General features: G+C 35.1%; 1 protein-coding gene across 1 annotated transcript in view; it reads left to right on the plus strand.

Annotated features, from left to right (window-relative positions):
* The window catches only part of STXBP5L (syntaxin binding protein 5 like), a 473,308-nt gene that overhangs the window by 37,658 nt on the left and 417,454 nt on the right, over positions 1-18,196 (plus strand). The window contains exon 3 of the mRNA XM_025375463.1: positions 7,349-7,446. Within this exon, the coding sequence (XP_025231248.1) occupies positions 7,349-7,446 (98 nt within the window). The remainder of the gene's footprint in view (positions 1-7,348; positions 7,447-18,196) is intronic.

The following is an 18,196-nucleotide window of genomic DNA, read 5'->3' on the forward strand; positions in this document are numbered from 1 at the left end:
TGAACTGTTCATGCTTTTTACTTTTCCAGCTTTGGTTTGTTTGGATCTACTAAAAGTGATTTCATTCTGGTATCTGCAACTTTCACAGCATCAACCATTAATATGGTAGCATGCTAGAAGCCTTTAGAATCAAAAGCCATATTTATTTTTTTCATTTTTTAGGCTGATGATCAATACTGGGAAGCATTCCTCATAAGTTAACTTGGTGATCTAATATTCTTTTTAAGAATGAATGGTTGGGGTATGTATTAGGATGCAAGTTAGGCTACTGTAACAGGCCATAGTAACTGTGGCTTAAACAATACAGAAATTTATCTTTCTTGTATGAATCTGTCCAATCAAAAGCAACCTTGAACTGATTCAATGATTGTGTGGTGTCAATAATCCAACAAGATCTTTCTATCTTGTTCTGCCATCATCAATATATAGCTTCCATCTCATATTCTAAGGTGGCTGTTCTAACTCCTGCTATTATATCTATTTTCCAATCAGTTAGAAGGTGAGAAAAATAGAATATTTGCCTTTATCATTAAGAATATATTATATATCATTTCTTCTGTTTTTCTTTGTTCACAATCTGGTCTAGCCTGCAATAGAGGCTGGTAAATATAGTATTCAACTGGATTGTTACCTGCTAAACTAAAACTTCTATTAGTATAGAAGAAGGGAAAAATGCAGACATTGGGAAACAATAGGCAGTCCCTGTCACAGGTGGTTTTGAGGCCATTTTGCAATATTATGATAGTATTAAGCCTGGACAATCAGGCCTAATATACATTCTGCTTTGCCAAAGTACTGCTGTTAGTTCTATCCTGGTCCCTTTGTGTTCCCAATTATACTAAGAAAACTAAAACTAAAACTACACTAAAATACTCAGATTTTTTTGGTAGCTGGGTTCTGGTTAGATTCTGCCAATAGGAGGCACTTACACCAGATTAAAAAGTAGAGGGGAAGCAAAAGTCATTTTGTTTCTGGTAGTGCCTCTTGCAATATCAGCACTGAGTACAGTTTACGTATTTCATCCTCAGAAGTGGTAGCAACTTCCTTACCTTAGGGTAATATGACCAACCCTTCCACATATTTGTAACCAATTCTTTCTATTACGTATTTATTTGCTTCAACTATCTACATAGATTTTTGTAGCTATTGATACGTTGGCCACTTCACTTCATTCCTGTAGTATTTTGAAGGGAGAGTGGAACAAAAGAAAACAAGCAAAGCAAAGTAGCATCAAGAAGAGCTAGATATTTAGGAAACTCATTTTTTACTAGCTTTGCTACTATTATCTTACTTCACTGAGCATTAATTATAATATTTCAAGAACACTTTTTGACTTTGTCTAAAACTGAGAATTTTTAAAGTTGTTTTTTAGTTGTCTTCAAACTGTGTTCTACGTTTTTGCGCCTTTTTATTCTACTTCATCTATATCATTCCAGTTGATGTCCTTGATTCTTTTGAAATCAACTAGGTACCCCAACTGACCTCAACTTTTTATTGCATACTTTGTCATAATATTATTTGCTGTTCTTGAGGAGAAAAATATTCTTTTATTTCAAATTGAAATATAACCCACCCACCATACAATTCACCTAAAGTGTACATTTCAGTGGTGTTTGGTATATTCACAGAGTTGTGCAACAACCTCCACGATCAATTTTAGAACATTTCCATCAGTTCAGAAGGGAACGTTGTGCGCATTAACGGTCAATTCCTATTACCCTGAACCCCCATCCCTAGGCAACCACTAATATAAATTCTCTTTCTATAGATTTTCCTATTCTATACACTTCATGTAAATGGAATCATGTAGTATGTGACTAGCTTCTTCAGTTAGCATAACATTTTCAAGGTTCGTCTATGTTGTAGCACATATCAGTACTTCATTTTTTAAAATTGATGAATAATATTCTATTGTGTGGATATACCACATTTTATTTATTTATTCATCAGTTGATGGACATTTGAGTTTTTCTTTTTGGCTGCTATGAATAATGGTGCTATGAACATTACAAGAGCTTTGTTTATATTTATGTTTTCATTTCTCTTGGGTTTATGCCCAGGAGCAGAATTGCTGAATCATATGGTAACTCTGTATTTCATATATTGAGGAACTACCAATCTATTTTCCAAAGAGCCTGCATGGTTTTATATTTCTAACAGCAATGTATTAGGGCTCCAACTTCTTTACATCTTTACCAACATGTGTTATTATATCTGTTTTGTATTATAGTTATCCTAGTGGGTGCACAGTTGTATCTTGTTGATATGATTTATAGTTCCCTAATGGCTAATGATGTTGAGGATCTTTCTGTGTTTATTGGCCATTTATATATATTATTTATTTATTATATAATAAATGTCTGTTAAGATCCTTTGCCCATTTTAAATTTAGGTTATTTGTCTTTTTATTGAACTTTAAGGGTTCTTTATATATTCTGGATATAAGTTCTTTTTCAGATATTTGATTTGCAAATTATTTTCCCGTTCTGTGGATTATCCTTTCACATTTTTATTTCAATAGTTTTTGGGGAACAGGTGGTTACATAGCTAAGTACTTTAGTGCTAATTTCTGAGATTTTTGGCACCCATCACCTGAGCAGTGTACACTGTACCCAATGTGTAGTCTTTAGCTCTCATCCCACTCCCACCCTTCCTCCTGAACCCCCGAAATCCATTATATCACTATTATGCGTTTGTGTCCTCATAGGTTAGCTCTTACTTATATGTGAGAACATATGATATTTGGTTTTTCATTCCTGAGTTACTTCACTTAGAATAATGGTCTCCAACTCCACCCAGGCTTCTGTGAATGCTATTATTTCATTCCTTTTTATGACTGAGTAGTATTTTATGGTATATATATATACCACATTCTTTTTATTCACTCATTGGTTAATGGGCATTTAGGCTGGTTCCATATTTTTCTGTGATTGGAAATTGTGCAGCTATAAGCATGCATGTGCATGTGTCTTTTTCATATAACTTTTTTCTTCTGAGTGGATATCCAGTGGTGGGATTGCTGGATCAAATGGTAGTTCTACTTTTATCTCTTTAAGGAATATCTATACTGTTTTCCATAGGAGTTGTACTAGTTTATATTCCCACCAGCAGTGTAAAAGTGTTCACTTTTCTCCACATCCATGCCAACATCTATTATTTTTTGATTTTTAAATTATGGCCAGTCTTGCAGGAGTAAGGTGGTATCTCATTGTGGTTTTAATTTGCATTTTCTTGATAATTAGTGATGTTGAGCATTTTTCATGTTTGTTGGCCATTTGTATATCTTCTCTTAAGAATTGTCCATTCATGTCCTTTGCCCACTTTTTCATGGGATTATTATTTTTTAATTGTTATTTTTTGCTGATTTGTTTGAGTTTCTTGTAGATTCTGGATATTAGTTCTTTGTCAGATACATAGTTTGTGAATATTTTCTCCCATTCTGTGGGTTGTCTGTTTACTCTGCTGATTATTTCTTTTGCTGTGCAGAAGCTTTTTAGTTTAATAAAGTCCCATTTATTTATTTTTGTTTTTGTTGCATTTCCTTTGGGTTCTTGGTCATGAACTCTTTGCCTAAGCCAATGTCTGGAAGAGTTTTTCCAATGTTATCTTCTAGGATTTTTATGGTTTCAGGTTTTAGATTTAAGACTTTGATCCATCTTGAGGTGATTTTTGTATAAAGTGAGAGAAGAGGATCCAGTTTCATTCTTCTACCCGTGGCTTGCCAATTACCCAGCACCATTTGTTAAATAGGGTGTCCTTTCCCTACCTTACATTTTTGGTTGCTTTGTTGAAGGTCAAATACCTTGTCAAAGTATTCAGCTTTATTTCTGGGTTCTCTATTCTGTTCCATTTGTCTACATGCCTATTTTTATACCAGTACCATACTGTTTTGGTAACTATAGCCTTGTAGTATAGTTTGAAGTCAGATAATGTGATGCCTCCAGATTTGTTTTCTTTAACTTTCTTTGATGGCGTCCTTTATAGCACATAAGTTTTTCCTTTGGACAGAGTTCAATATGTCTGTTTTTTGTTTCATTGCTTATGTTTTTGGTGTTATATTTAAGAAACCATTGTCTACCTTTCCACAGTGTAGATGTACATCAAAACATCATGTTCTAACCATAAACATTTATAATTTTTATTTGTCAATTAAAAAATAATTTTAAAAACATTACCTAATCTCAAGTCACTAAGATTTAAACATATTTCTTTATTCTTAGAGTTTTATAGCTTTGGCGTTTATATTTAAATATATGATCCATTTTTAGTTAATTTTTGTGTATGTTATAAGTAAGGGATTTAACTTGATTCTTTTGCATGTGGATATAGAGTTGCTGAACACCATTTGCTGAAAGGATTAGTCTTTCCTCAATGAATTGTCTTGGCACTCTTCAAAAATCAAGGGACTGAAAATGTGAGGATTTATTTCTGGAATCTCATTTCTGTTCCATTAATCTATATGTCTATCCTTATGCCAATATCTTATTTTCTTGATTACTTTAGGTTTGTATAAGTTTTGAAATAGAAAAATGTGAGTTATCTAACTTTGTTCTCTTTCAAGATTGTGTTGTTATTATGAGTCTCTTATACATTTTAGGATTAGTTCGTCAATTTTTGCAAAACAGCCAGCTGGGATTTTGACAGAGGTTGCATTGATTTTAATATCAATTTGGAGAGTATTGCCATGTTAACGTTTAATCTATAAATATCTGGGATGACTTTTATTTAGGTCTTCTTTATTTTTTAAAATAATATTTTGTAGTTTTCAGAGTACAAGTTTTGCACTTCTTTTGTTCATTTTATTCCTATATATTTTATTCCTTTGAATTCTATTTATTATAAATGGGGTTCTTTATTTTATTTTTAGATAGTTTATTATTAGTATACAGAAATACAATTGACTTTTTATTTTTTAAAAATTTCACTTTTAAGTCCTCATGAAAACGTTTATTATAGCCTAATGGTAAAGCACTGGATTTATAATCCTGATTTTGCCACATGATGAATCAAGACATTTATCTTCGTAAAAGCACTTTGAAGCAGTGACTTAAACTCACCGTTTCTTTAGTTCTGACAATTAATGTCATTTTTCTTCTTTTGGCATTGATGGATGCTTGATCATGCAACTATATAAAGTACCCTGTGCCCTTATCAATAAACAATATCCTTGGTCAATGAATAAAGGTGTGAACAATTTTTAAAATTCTTTCCATATAGTTTCTTTTTCACTCTGTCACCCAGGCTGGAGTACAGTGGTGTGATCATGGCTTACTGCAGCCTCAACCTCCCGGGCTCAAATGATCGTCCCACCTCAGCCTCCAGAGTATCTGGGACCATAGGCATGCACCACCATGCCCATCTATTTTTTTTTTTTAACAGAGACAAGGTCTCACTATATTGCCCAGGGTGGTATCGAACTCCTGGGCTCAAGTGATCCACCTACCTTGACCTCCCAAAGTGCTAGGATTACAGTTGTAAGCCACTGCACCCAGCCTATTTTCCATATAGTTTCTAAGCAATTGTCAGGCATTTTTGTAACAAAAAATGGATCTAATGGACATGCTTGAAATAGATTCACTTAAAGAGCCATTGAACAAACATGATGTGAAATATAAACATGTAGTGGGGAAAACTCATTATAAATAAGCAGCAGTGGAAAATTATACAGTAATTTGTTGCCAGTAGCTCCAATAGCCTTGAAAGATCTCACAATTGACTTTTTTTTTTTTTTTTTTTTTGAGATGGGGTCTTGTTCTGTTGTTCAGGCTGGGGTGTAGTGGCATGATCATGGCTCACTGCAGCTTCAGCCTCCTGGGCTCAAGTGATCCTTCTGCCTTAGCCTCCTGAGTAGCTGGGACTGCAGGTGTGCACCATCATGCCTGGTGAATTTCTCTCTTGCTCGCTCTTTTTTATTTTTATTTTTGAAGATATGGGGTCTTGTAATATTGCCCAGGTTGGTTTTGAACTCCTGGACTCAAGCAATACTCCTGCTTTGACCTCCTAAAGTGCTGACATTACAGACATAGGCCACTGTGCCTAGCCCACAATTGACTTTTTTACATTAGTTTTATAACCTTAACTTGCAGAGCTCCTTTATTAGTTCTAATAATTTTTTAGTGTATTTCTTAGGATTACATTTATACAAAACTGTGTTCCCTGCAGGTAGATTTAGTTCTTGTTTTCCTATCTGGATGTGTCTTATTTCTTTTTTTTTCTAATTGCTCTGAATAGGATAGAACCTTCAGTACAATATTGAATAGAAGTGGATAGAGTGGAAACACTTGTTTAATTCCTAACCTTAGAAGGAAAACATTGATTCTTTCACTAATTTTTATGATGTAGGTTTTTTATACATGCCATTTATTAGATGTATAAGGCAGGAACAGAAAGAAAAGTTGAAAGAATTATATTGTGAACACTCACTCATATGTATATTCTTACCACTAATATTTTACAGTTATTTTGCTATATTCACTTATCATGTATCTATCCATCCATCTGTCCACCCTTTTATCTATATTATTTTGTGGATGCATTTTCAAGTTGCAGATGTCAGTATACTTTACCCTTTAACACCTCAGTATACATAGCATTAAATAGATTTTAATATTTGTTTCTAATAATTCCTTAACATTTTTGAGGTATAATTTACATGCAGAGAAATCACAAATTTTATTGTACCATTTTATGAGTTTTAACTAATGTATATGTTTGTGTAATCCAAACTGCTATGAAAATACAGAATATTACATCTTTACTCAAAAAAATTTCTTCATATTCTTTCCAATCAATAACTCTTCAAGACAACTACTGTTCTGATTTTATAAACTTTTTGTGTGTGGCTTCTTAGCATTGTGTTTTTGAGAATCATTTGTGTTGTTGCATCTATCAGTAGTTTGTATCTTTTAATTGTTGAGTAGTATTCCATTGTATGATTATATCATATCACAGTTTGTTTTTTGATTCTCTTGTTGGACACCTGGGCTGTTTCCAGATTTTTACTGTTTTGAATACAGCTGGTAGTGTCTTACTTATACAAATCATTTTATGAACATATACTATTAATTTTCCTGAGTATACACATAGGAGTGGAATTGCTAGATTGTAAGACAGATGTATGTTTAGTTTTATAAGAAACTGCAAGACATTTTTAAAAAGTGTTTGTATCATTTTACACTCCCATCAACAATGTATGAGTTTAGGTTACTCCATATCTGTGTTAATGTTTGGTGGTAGCTTTCTTTTCCTTTTAACTAATTTTAGACATTCTGGTGGCTGTATAATGGTATCTTGTGATTGCAATTTTTATTTCCCTGGAGACTTATTTGTATTATTTACTCTCTTTCAGACAGTTCGGCATGGTTTTCCTCATCAGCCCACAGCATTAGCCTTTGATCCAGTTCAGAAAATCTTGGCTATTGGGACGAGAACAGGTGCTATACGAATGTATCCTTAATTTTTGGTTCATTATTTGCCACATTAATGCCAATTACATTTCTTGAAATATTCAGGTAAGAGAAATATTTAAGACCAAATGAACTTTATTATTTTCTAAGAAATGAGTAACTATTGTGAAAAATCTGTATTTTCAAATTTATTGGCATATTATTAATGTCTTTGAAATCAGTATTGATGTCTCTTCTTTAACTCCTGTTCTTTGTAATTTGTATCTTTTCTTTTTTCCTTATCCATCTGCCTAGAAGTTTATCAATTTTATTGATTCTCATGATTCTCACAAAGAATCAACTTTTGGTTGCGTTGCTCTTCTTTATTGTGTTTCTATATTCAATTTCATTGAATTCTGCTTTGATCATTTAAATTTCTTTGCTTTTGGTTACCTTGGGTTTAATTTGATCTTCTTTCTCTAGTTTTTAAAGTGGAAACAGGTAATTAATTTGAGAACTTTCTTCTCTTCTAATATGTGCCTATAGTACTATAAATCTCCTCCCAAATTCTACTTTAGTATCATCCTGTTTTTTAAAATTAAACTTTTTATTTTGGGATAATTGTAGATGCACATGTAGTTATAAGAAATAATACAGAGATATTCATATCTTTCACCTACTTTGCTCCAATTGTAATATCTTAGAAACCTATAGTGTAATATCACAATCAGGATATTGACATTATACAATCAAGATACGAAACATTTCTGTCACCACAAGGATTCTTCACATTGCTCTTTTATAGTCACACCTTGTCCCTCCAACCCCATCCTTGACCCCTAACAACCACTACTTTGTTTTTCATTTCAATAATTTTGCACTTCAAAAATGTTATATAAATAGAATCATACAGTTAATAATTTTTGGTGATTGGCCATTTTCACTCAGTATAACTCTCTGAACATTCATTCATATTGTTGCATATATCAATAGTTTATTCCTTTATACTGAATTGGATAGTATTCCGTGGTTTAGATGTATCACAGTGTAGCCATTCACCTGTTCCAGGAAATTTGACTTGTTTCCAGTTTTTGGCTATTCTTACTAAACAGCTATGATCATTCGTGTACATATTTTTGTGTGACCCTAAGTTTTTATTTCTCTGGTGTAAATGCACAGGAGTACAACTGAAGGGTCATGTGATAATTGGATATTTTAGTTTTAATTTTTTTAGTGTACCATTCAGTGTTATTAAATAAATTTATAATATTATACAACCATCATCACTGTCCTTTTCTGTAACTCTTTCACTTTGTAAAACTGAAATTCTATACCCATTAAATTATAACTCTCCATATTCCTCTTCCTCTAGCCCCTGGAAACCACCATTCTGCTTTCTGTTTCTATAATTTTTACTACTCTAGGTAACTTATATAAGTGAAAGCATACAGTATTATTCTTTTTTGGGACTGACTTATTTCATTCAGCATAATGTCCTCAACATTTATCCATGTTGTAGCCTATGTGAGAATTTCCTTTTTAAGACTGAATAATATTTCATTGTATGTATATTTCATATTTTGATATCTGTTCATTAATTTATGGACATTTGGTTTTTTTCCATGTTGTAGCTATTATGAATAATATTGCTATGAACATAGGTATACAAATATCTCTTTGAGACCTTGCTTTTATTTCTTTTGGGTATATATCCAGAAGGAGAATTGCTGGATCATATGATAATTGTATTTTTAAATTTTTGAGGAACTGCCATTCTGTTTCCCATAGGAGCTATACTAGTTTACATTTTCACCAATAGTAATTGCCCTTTGATCCAAATATTTTAAATTTTAATGAAGTTCAAGTTGGCTATTTTTTTCTTTTGTTGCCTGTGCTTTGGGGTCATATGTAAGAAATCTTTACCAAATCCAATGGAATGAGGTTTTTACCCTGTTTTCTTCTAAGAGTTTTATAGTTTTAGGTTTTACATTTAAGCCTTTTATCAATTTTTGAGTGAATTTTTGTGTATAGTAAAAGAGTCTAATCTCACTATTTGGCATTTGGATATCCCATTTTCCCAGCACCATTTGTTGACAAGGCTGTCTTCTCCATTGAATGGTCCTGGAACTCTTGTCAAAAATTATTTGATCATACATGTTAGGGTTTGTTTGTGGGCTCTGTATTCTATTCCACTGATCTATAGGTATGTTTCTATGTTACTACTACACTGTTTTTACTTACTGTAGCTTTGTAGATTGGAAACCAGATAGTGTGAAACTTGAAATTAGATGATTTTTCAGCACTTATTGAAATGATCAGATAGTTTTTGTTCTTGATTATGTTACTGTGATATATCATGTTTATTGATTTGCATATGTTGAACCATTCATGAATTTCTGAGATGATTCCCACTTGATAATGATAAATGATTTTTAAAAAATATGTTGTCTTGTTGAAATTGATTTGTGAGTATTTTGTTGAGGATTTTTGCATGTAGGTTTATCAGGGATATTGGCTTATAGTGTTCTTTTTTGTTCGGTATTAGGATAATGCTGGCCTCATAGAATGAGTTGGAAAGTATTCCCCACTTTTCAATTTTTTAATTAGGAGTTTGAGTAGAAGAGGTATTAGTTCTTTAAATGTTTGGTATAATTCAGCCATGATACTATCAGGTCTTGGGTTTTTCTTTTTTGAAAGATTTTTTTTTTTAAATTACTGCTTAAATCATGTTACTCATTATTGGTCTGTTCAGGGTTTCTAATTCTTCATATTTCAATGTTGGTAGGCTGTATATGTCTAGAAATTTATCAATTTCTTTGAAGATTTAAAATTTGTTGGTGCATAGTTGTTCATAATAGTTTCTAATGAGCCTTTGTATTTCTGTGGTATGAGATATAATATCTCCTTTTTAGTTTTTCATTTTATGAAATTTTGTTGTTGTTGTTGTTGCCATGATAAATCTCTTTGTTCACCGAGGTCAATTGGAGGCTCTGCCTTAGTCTTCCTTTTTTTTCTTTTTTTTTTTAAATTATACTTTAAGTTCTAGGGTACATGCACACAATGTGCAGGTTTGATACATAGGTATACATGTGCCATGTTGGTAGCTGCACCCACCAACTCATCATTTACATTAGGTATTTCTCCTAATGCTATCCCTCCCCTAGTCCCCCACCCCCCGACAGGCCATGGTGTGCCCCACCCTGTGTCCTAGTGATCTCATTGTGCAATTCCCACATATGAGTGAGAACATGCAGTGTTTGGTTTTCTGTCCTTGTGATAGTTTGCTGAGAATGATGGTTTCCAGCTTCATCCATGTCCCTGCAAAGACATGAACCCATCCTTTTTTGTGGCTGCATAGTATTCCATGGTGTATATGTGCCACATTTTCTTAATCCAGTCTATCATTGATAGACATTTGGGTTGGTTCCAAGTCTTTGCTATTGTGAATAGTGCCACAATAAACATATGTGGGCATGTGTCTTTATAGTAGCATGATTTATAATCCCTTGGGTCTATACCCAGTAATGAGATTGCTGGGTCAAATGGTAATTCTAGTTCTAGATCCTTGAGGAATCGCCATACTGTCTTCCACAATGGTTGAACTAGTTTACACTCCCACCAGCAGTGTAAAAGTGTTCCTATTTCTCCACATCCTCTCCAGCATCTGTTGTTTACCAACTTTTTAATGATTGCCATTCTAACTGGTATGAGATGGTATCTCATTGTGGTTTTGATTTGCATTTCTCTAATGACCAGTGATGATGAACATTTTTTCATGTGTCTGTTGGCTATGTAGATGTCTTCTTTTGAGAAGTGTCTGTTCATATCCTTTGCCCACTTTTTGATGAGGTTGTTTTTTTCTTGTAAATTTGTTTGAGTTCTTTGTAGATTCTGGATATTAGCCCTTTGTGAGATAGGTAGATTGCAAAAATTTTCTCCCATTCTGTAGGTTGTCTGTTCACTCTGATAGTAGTTTCTTTTGCTGTGCAGAAGCTCTTTAGTTTAATTAGATCCCATTTGTCTATTTTGGCTTTTGTTGCCATTGCTTTTGGTGTTTCAGTCATGAAGTCCTTGCCTACGCCTATGTCCTGAATGGTATTGCCTAGGTTTTCTTCTGGAGTTTTTATGGTTTCATGTTTAACATTTTAAATCTTTAATCCATCTTGAATTAATTTTTGTGTAAGGTGTAAGGAAGGGATCCAGTTTCAGCTTTCTACATATGGCTAGCCAGTCTTCCCAGCACCATTTGTTACACAGGGAATCCTTTCCCCATTTCTTGTTTTTGTTAGGTTTGTCAAAAATCAGATGATTGTAGATGTGTGGTGTTATTTCTGAGGCCTCTGTGCTGTTCCACTGATCTATATATCAGTTTTGGTATCAGTACTATGCTGTTTCGGTTACTGTAGCCTTGTAGTATAGTTTGAAGTCAGGTAGCGTGATGCCTTCAGCTTTGTTCTTTTTGCTTAGGATTTTCTTGGCAATGTGAGCTCTTTTTTGATTCTATATGAACTTTAAAGTAGTGTTTTCCAATTCTGTCAGGAAAGTCATTGGTAGCTTGATAGGGATGGCATTGAATCTATAAATTACTTTGGGCAGTATGGCCATTTTCACGTTACTGATTCTTCCTATCCATGAGCATGGAATATTCTTCCATTTGTTTGTGTCGTCTTTTATTTTGTTGAGCAGTGGCTTGTAGTTTTCCTTGAAGAGGTCCTTCACGTCCCTTATTAGTTGCATTCCTAGGTATTTTATCCTCTTTGTAGCAATTGTGAAAGGGAGTTCACTCATGATTTGGTGCTCTGTTTGTCTGTTAATGGTGTATAGGAATGCTTGTGATTTTTGCAGATTTATTTTGTATCCTGAGATTTTGCTGAAGTTGCTTATGAGCTTAAGGAGATTTTGGGCTGAGGCGATGGGGTTTTCTAAATATGCAATTATGTCATCTGCAAACAGGGACAATTCGATTTCCTCATTTCCTAATTGAATACCCTTTATTTCTTTCTCTTATCTGATTGCCCTAGCCAGAACTTCCAACACTATGTTGAATAGGAGTGATGAGAGCGGGCATCTCTGTCTTGTACTGGTTTTCAAAGGAAATGCTTCCAGTTTTTGCCCATTCAGTATGATATTGGCTATGGGTTTGTCATAAATAGCTCTTACTATTTTGAGATATGATCCATCAATATCTAGTTTATTGAGAGTTTTTAGCATGAAAGGGTGTTGAATTGTGTCAAAGGCCTTTTCTGCATTATTGAGATAATCATGTGATTTTTGTCATTGGTTCTGTTTGTGTGATGGATTATGTTTACTGATTTGTGTATGTTGAACCAGCCTTGCATCCCAGGGATGAAGCCAACTTGATTGTTGGGGAATAGGCTTTTTGATGTGCTACTGGATTAGGTTTGCCAGTATTTTACTGAGGATTTTTGCATCAATATTCATCAGGAATATTGGTCTAAAATTCTCTTTTTTTGTTGTGTCTCTACCAGGCTTTGATAGCAGTATGATGCTAGCCTCATAAAATGAGTTAGGGAGGAGTCCCTCTTTTTCTATTGATTGGAATAGTTTCTGAAGGAATGGTACCAGCTCCTCGGTGTACCTCTGGTAGAATTTGGCTGTGAATTCATCTGGTCCTGGACTTTTTTTTGGTTGGTAGGCTATAAATTATTGCCTCAATTTCAGAGCCTGTTATTGGTCTATTCAGAGATTCAACTTCTTCCTGGTTTAGTCTTGGGAGGGTGTATGTGTCCAGGAATTTATCCATTTCTTCTAGATTTTCTAGTTTGCGTAGAAGTGTTTATTCTCTGATGGTAGTTTGTATTTCTGTGGGATCGGGGGTGATATCCCCTTTATCATTTTTTATTGTGTCTATTTGATTCTTCTCTCTTTTCTTCTTTATTAGTCTTGCTAGTGGTCTATCAATTTTGTTGATCTTTTCAAAAAACCAGCTCCTGGATTCATTGATTTTTTGGAGGGTTTTTTGTGTCTCTATCTCTTTCAGTTCTGCTCTGATCTTAGTTATTTCTTGCCTTCTGCTAGCTTTTGAATTTCTTTGCTCTTGCTTCTCTAGTTATTTTAAGTGTGATTTTAGGGTGTCGATTTTAGATCTTTCCTGCTTTCTTTTGTGGGCATTTAGTGCTATAAATTTCCCTCTACACATTGCTTTAAATGTGTTCCAGAGATTCTGGTATGTCGTGTCTTTGTTCTCATTGGTTTCAAAGAACACCTTCATTTCTGCCTTCATTTCGTTATTTACCCAGTAGTCATTCAGGAGCAAGTTGTTCACTTCCATGTAATTGTATGGATTTCAGTGAGTTTCTTAATCCTGAGTTCTAATTTGATTGCACTGTGGTCTGAGAGACAGTTTGTTGTGATTTCTGTTCTTTTACGTTTGCTGAGGGGTTCTTTAGGTCCAATTATGTGGTAAATTTTGGAATAAGTTTGATGTGGTGCTGAGAAGAATGTATATTCTGTTAATTTTGGGTGGAGAGTTCTGTAGATGTTTATTTGGTCTGCTTGTTGCAGAGCTGAGTTCAGGTCCTGGGGATCCTTGTTAACCTTCTGTCTCATTGATCTGTCTAATATTGACAGTGGGGTGTTAAAGTCTCCCATTATTGTTGTGTGGCAGTATAAGTCTCCTTGTAGGTCTCTAAGGACTTGCTTTATGAATCTGGGTGCTCCTATATTGGGTGCGTATAGTTAGGATATTAGGATATTAGGATAGTTAGGCCTTCTTGTTGAATTGATCCCTTTACCTTTATATAATGGCCTTCTTTGTTTCTTTGGATCTTTGTTAGTTTAAAGTCTGTTTTATCAGAGACCAGGATTGCAACCCCTGCTTTTTTTTTGTTTTCCATTTGCTTGGTAGATCTTCTTCCATCTCTTTATTTTGAGCCTGTGTGTGTCTCTGCACTTGAGATGGGTCTCCTGAATACTGATGGGTCTTGATTCTTTATCCAATTTGTCAGTCTGTGTCTTTTAATTGGGCATTTAGCCCATTTACATTTAAGGTTAATATTGTTATGTGTGAATTTGATCCTATCATTATGATGTTCACTGGTTATTTTGCCCATTAATTGATGCAGTTTCTTCATAGCTTCGATGGTCTTTACAATTTGGCATGTTTTTGCAGTGGCTGGTACTGGTTGTTTCTTTCCATGTTTAGTGCTTCCTTCAGGAGCTCTTGCAAGGCAGGCCTGGTGGTGACAAAATATCTGAGCATTTGCTTTTCTGTAAAGGATTTTAATTCTCTATCATTTATGAAGCTGAGTTTGGCTGGATATGAAATTCTGTATTGAAAATTCTTTTCTCTAAGATTGTTGAATATTGGCCCCCACTCTCTTCTGGCTTGTAGGGTTTCTGCCAAGAGATCCACTGTTAGTCTGATGGGCTTCCCTTTGTGGGTAGCTCGACTTTTCTCTCTGGCTGCCCTTAACATTTTTTCCTTCATTTCATCTTGTTGAATCTTACAATTATGTATCTTGGGGTTGCTGTCTTCTCAATGACTTTCTTTGTGGTGTTCTCTTTATTTCCTGAAGTTGAATGTTGGCCTTTCTTGCTCGGTTGGGGAAATTCTCCTGGATAATAACCTGAAGAGTGTTTTCCAACTTGGTTCCATTCTCCCCATCACTTTCAGGTACACCAGTCAAACGTAGGTTTGGTCTCTTCACATAGTCCCATATTTTTTGGTGGCTTTGTTCATTTCTTTTTACTCTTTTTTTCTCTAAACTTCTCCTGTCACTTTATTTCATTACTTTGATCTTCAATCACTGATACCCTTTCTTCCATTTGATCGAATCGGCTTTTGAAGCTTGTGCATGTGTTATGAAGTTCTCATGCCATGGTTTTCAGCTCCATCAGGTCATTTAAGGTCTTCTATACACTGTTTATTCTAGTTAGCCATTCATCTAATCTTTTGTCAAGGTTTTTAGCTTCCTTGCAATGGGTTTGAACATTCTTTAGCTCGGAGAAGTTTGTTATTACTGACCTTCTGAAGCCTACTTCTGTCAACTTATCAAAGTCATTGTCCGTCCAGCTTTGTTCCATTGCTGGCGAGGAGCTGCGATCCTTTGGAGGAGAAGTGGCACTCTGATTTTTAGAATTTTCAGTTTTTCTGCTCTGGTTTCTCCCCATCTTTGTGATTTTATCTACCTTTGGTATTTGATGTTGGTGACCTACAGATAGGGTTTTGGTGTAGATAACCTTTTTATTAATGTTGATGCTATTCCTTTCTGTTTGTTAGTTTTCCTTTCAACAGTCAGGTCCCTCAGCTGCAGCTCTGTTGGAGTTTGCTGGATTTCCACTCCAGACCCTGTTAGACTGGGTGTCACCAGTGGATGCTGCAGAACAGCAAATGTTGCAGAACAGCAAATATTGCTGCCTGATCCTTCCTCTGGAAGCTTCGTCCCAACGGGGCAGCCGCCTATATGAGGTGTCTGTCGGTCCCTACTGGGAGGTGTCTCCCAGTTAGGCTACAAAAGGGGTCAGGAACCCACTTGAGGAGGCAGTGTGTCCGTTCTCAGAGCTCAAACACCATGCTGGGAGAAAGAATCCTCTCTTCAGAGCTATCAGACAGGGACGTTTAAGTCTGCAGAAGTTATCTGCTGCCTTTTGTTCAGCTATGCCCTGCCCACAGAGTTGGATTCTTGAAGCAGTAGGCTTTGTTGAGCTGTGGTGGGCTCCACCCAGTTGTAGCTTCCTGGTCACTTTGTTTACCTACTCAAGCTTCAGCAACGGTGGATGCCCCTCCCCCAGTCAGGCTGCAGCCTCGGAGATCAACCTCAGACTGCTGTGCTAGCAGTGAGCAAGGCTCAGTGGGCGTGAGACCCAGCGAGCCAGGCACGGGAGAGAATCACCTTGTCTGCCGGTTGGTAAGACCTTGGGAAAAGTGCAGTATTTGGGCGGGGAGTGTCTTGTTTTTCCAGGTAGTCTGTCACATCTGTCACAGCTTCCCTTGGCTAGGAAAGGGAAATCCCCCGACACCTTGTGCTTCCTGGGTGAGGCGACGCCCCACCCTGCTTCATCTTGCCCTCCGTGGGCTGCACCACTGTCCAACCAGTCCCAATGAGATGAACCAGGTACCTCAGTTGGAAATTAAAAATCACCCATCTTCTGTGTCGATCATGCTGGGAGCTGCAGACTGGAGGTATTCCTATTCAGCCATCTTCAGTTGTGCGATTTTCTAGAGTAGTGCTAAGCTGCTTGGACTAGCAAGCCTGGGCTGGGTTTTTTAGGTCTTCTTTCCTTTGTTCTTACTCTAGCTAAATGTTTTCAATTTCATTTATTTAAAAAAAAAATTGATTTTCATTTTGTTGATATTTGTTTTTTTGGTCTCAATTTTATATCTTTAAACTCTAATGTTTATTATTTCTTTACTTCTACTAATGTTGGTTTTGAATTGTTTTTGCTTTCTGTTTCTTGAGGTGCAGTGTTATGATGTAATTTTCTAATTTTTATGATGTAGGCTTTTTATTGCTATAAACAACTTTCCTCTTAGAACTGCTTTTGCTATATTTCATAGGTTTTAGTATGTTGTGTTTCCATTTTAATTTGTCTCAAGAAAATTTTCAATTTTCTTTTAAATTTCTTCATTAAACCTTTCATTGTTTAGGAATATGTTGCTTAATAATTATGATTTTATACAGTTTCTGATGTTCCTTCTGTGGTTTATTTCTAATTTTATCCCATTATGGTCAAAAAAGTTTTTTAATGATTTTGACTTCTAAAAATTTATTAAGATTTGTTTCGTGACCTTATATATGGTCTGTCCCAGAGAATGTTGCATGTGCTGTTGAGAAAAATGTGTATTCTGCAGCTGTTGGATGGAATGTTCTATAAATGTCTGTTTGGTCCATTTGGTCAAGAGTGCAGTTTAACTCTGATGTTTCTTATTTGATTTTCTGTTCAGATGATTTGTCTAATGCTGAAAGTGGAGTGCTGAGGTTTTCTACTGTTATTGTGTCACAGTCAATCTCTCTCTTTAGGTCGGTTAATATTTGTCTTATATATTTGGGTGCTCTAGTGTTGAGTGCATATATATTTATAATTGTAATATCCTGTTGTTGTATTAACCCCTTCATCATCATATAATGGCCTTCTGTATCTTTTTTTTTATCATTTACTAAAGTTTATTTTATCTGATATAAGTATAGCCACTCTTGCTCTATGTTGGCTTCCATTTGCATGTAATATCTTATTCACCCCTTCACTTTCAGTTTGTGCGTGTCTGTAGGGGTAAATTGAGTTTCTTGTAGACAGTATATAGTTGGGTCTTTTAAAAATCCATTCAGCCACTCTGCACTTTAATTTTTAAAATAAATTTTAATAGCTTTGGGGGTACAGATTGTTTCTGGTTACACAGATAAGTTCTTTAGTGGTGATTTCTGATGTTTTAGTGAACCTGTTACCTGAGCATTATATACTATACCCAATATATAGTCTTTTATCCCTCCCCCATTCTGAGTCTCCAAAGTCCATTATATAACTCTTACGCCTTTGCATCCTCATAGCTTAGCTCTCACTTAAAACATATGATATTTGATTTTTCATTCCTGAGTTACTTCACTTAGAATAATAGCCTCCAGCTCCATTTAAGTTCCTGGAGAAGACATTATGTCATTCCTTTTTATGGCTGAGTAGCATTCCATGGTGTATGTATACTATTTTTTCTTTATCCACTTGTCGGTTGATGGACACTTAGATTGGTTCCATATCTTTGCAATTGTGAATTGTGCCACCATAAACATGTGTGTGCCTGTGTCTTTTTCATATAATGACTTATTTTCCTTTGGGTAGATACTCAATAGTGGGAT

Source organism: Theropithecus gelada, chromosome 2, assembly GCF_003255815.1.
Source record: "Theropithecus gelada isolate Dixy chromosome 2, Tgel_1.0, whole genome shotgun sequence".
NCBI classification, from domain to species: domain Eukaryota; kingdom Metazoa; phylum Chordata; class Mammalia; order Primates; family Cercopithecidae; genus Theropithecus; species Theropithecus gelada.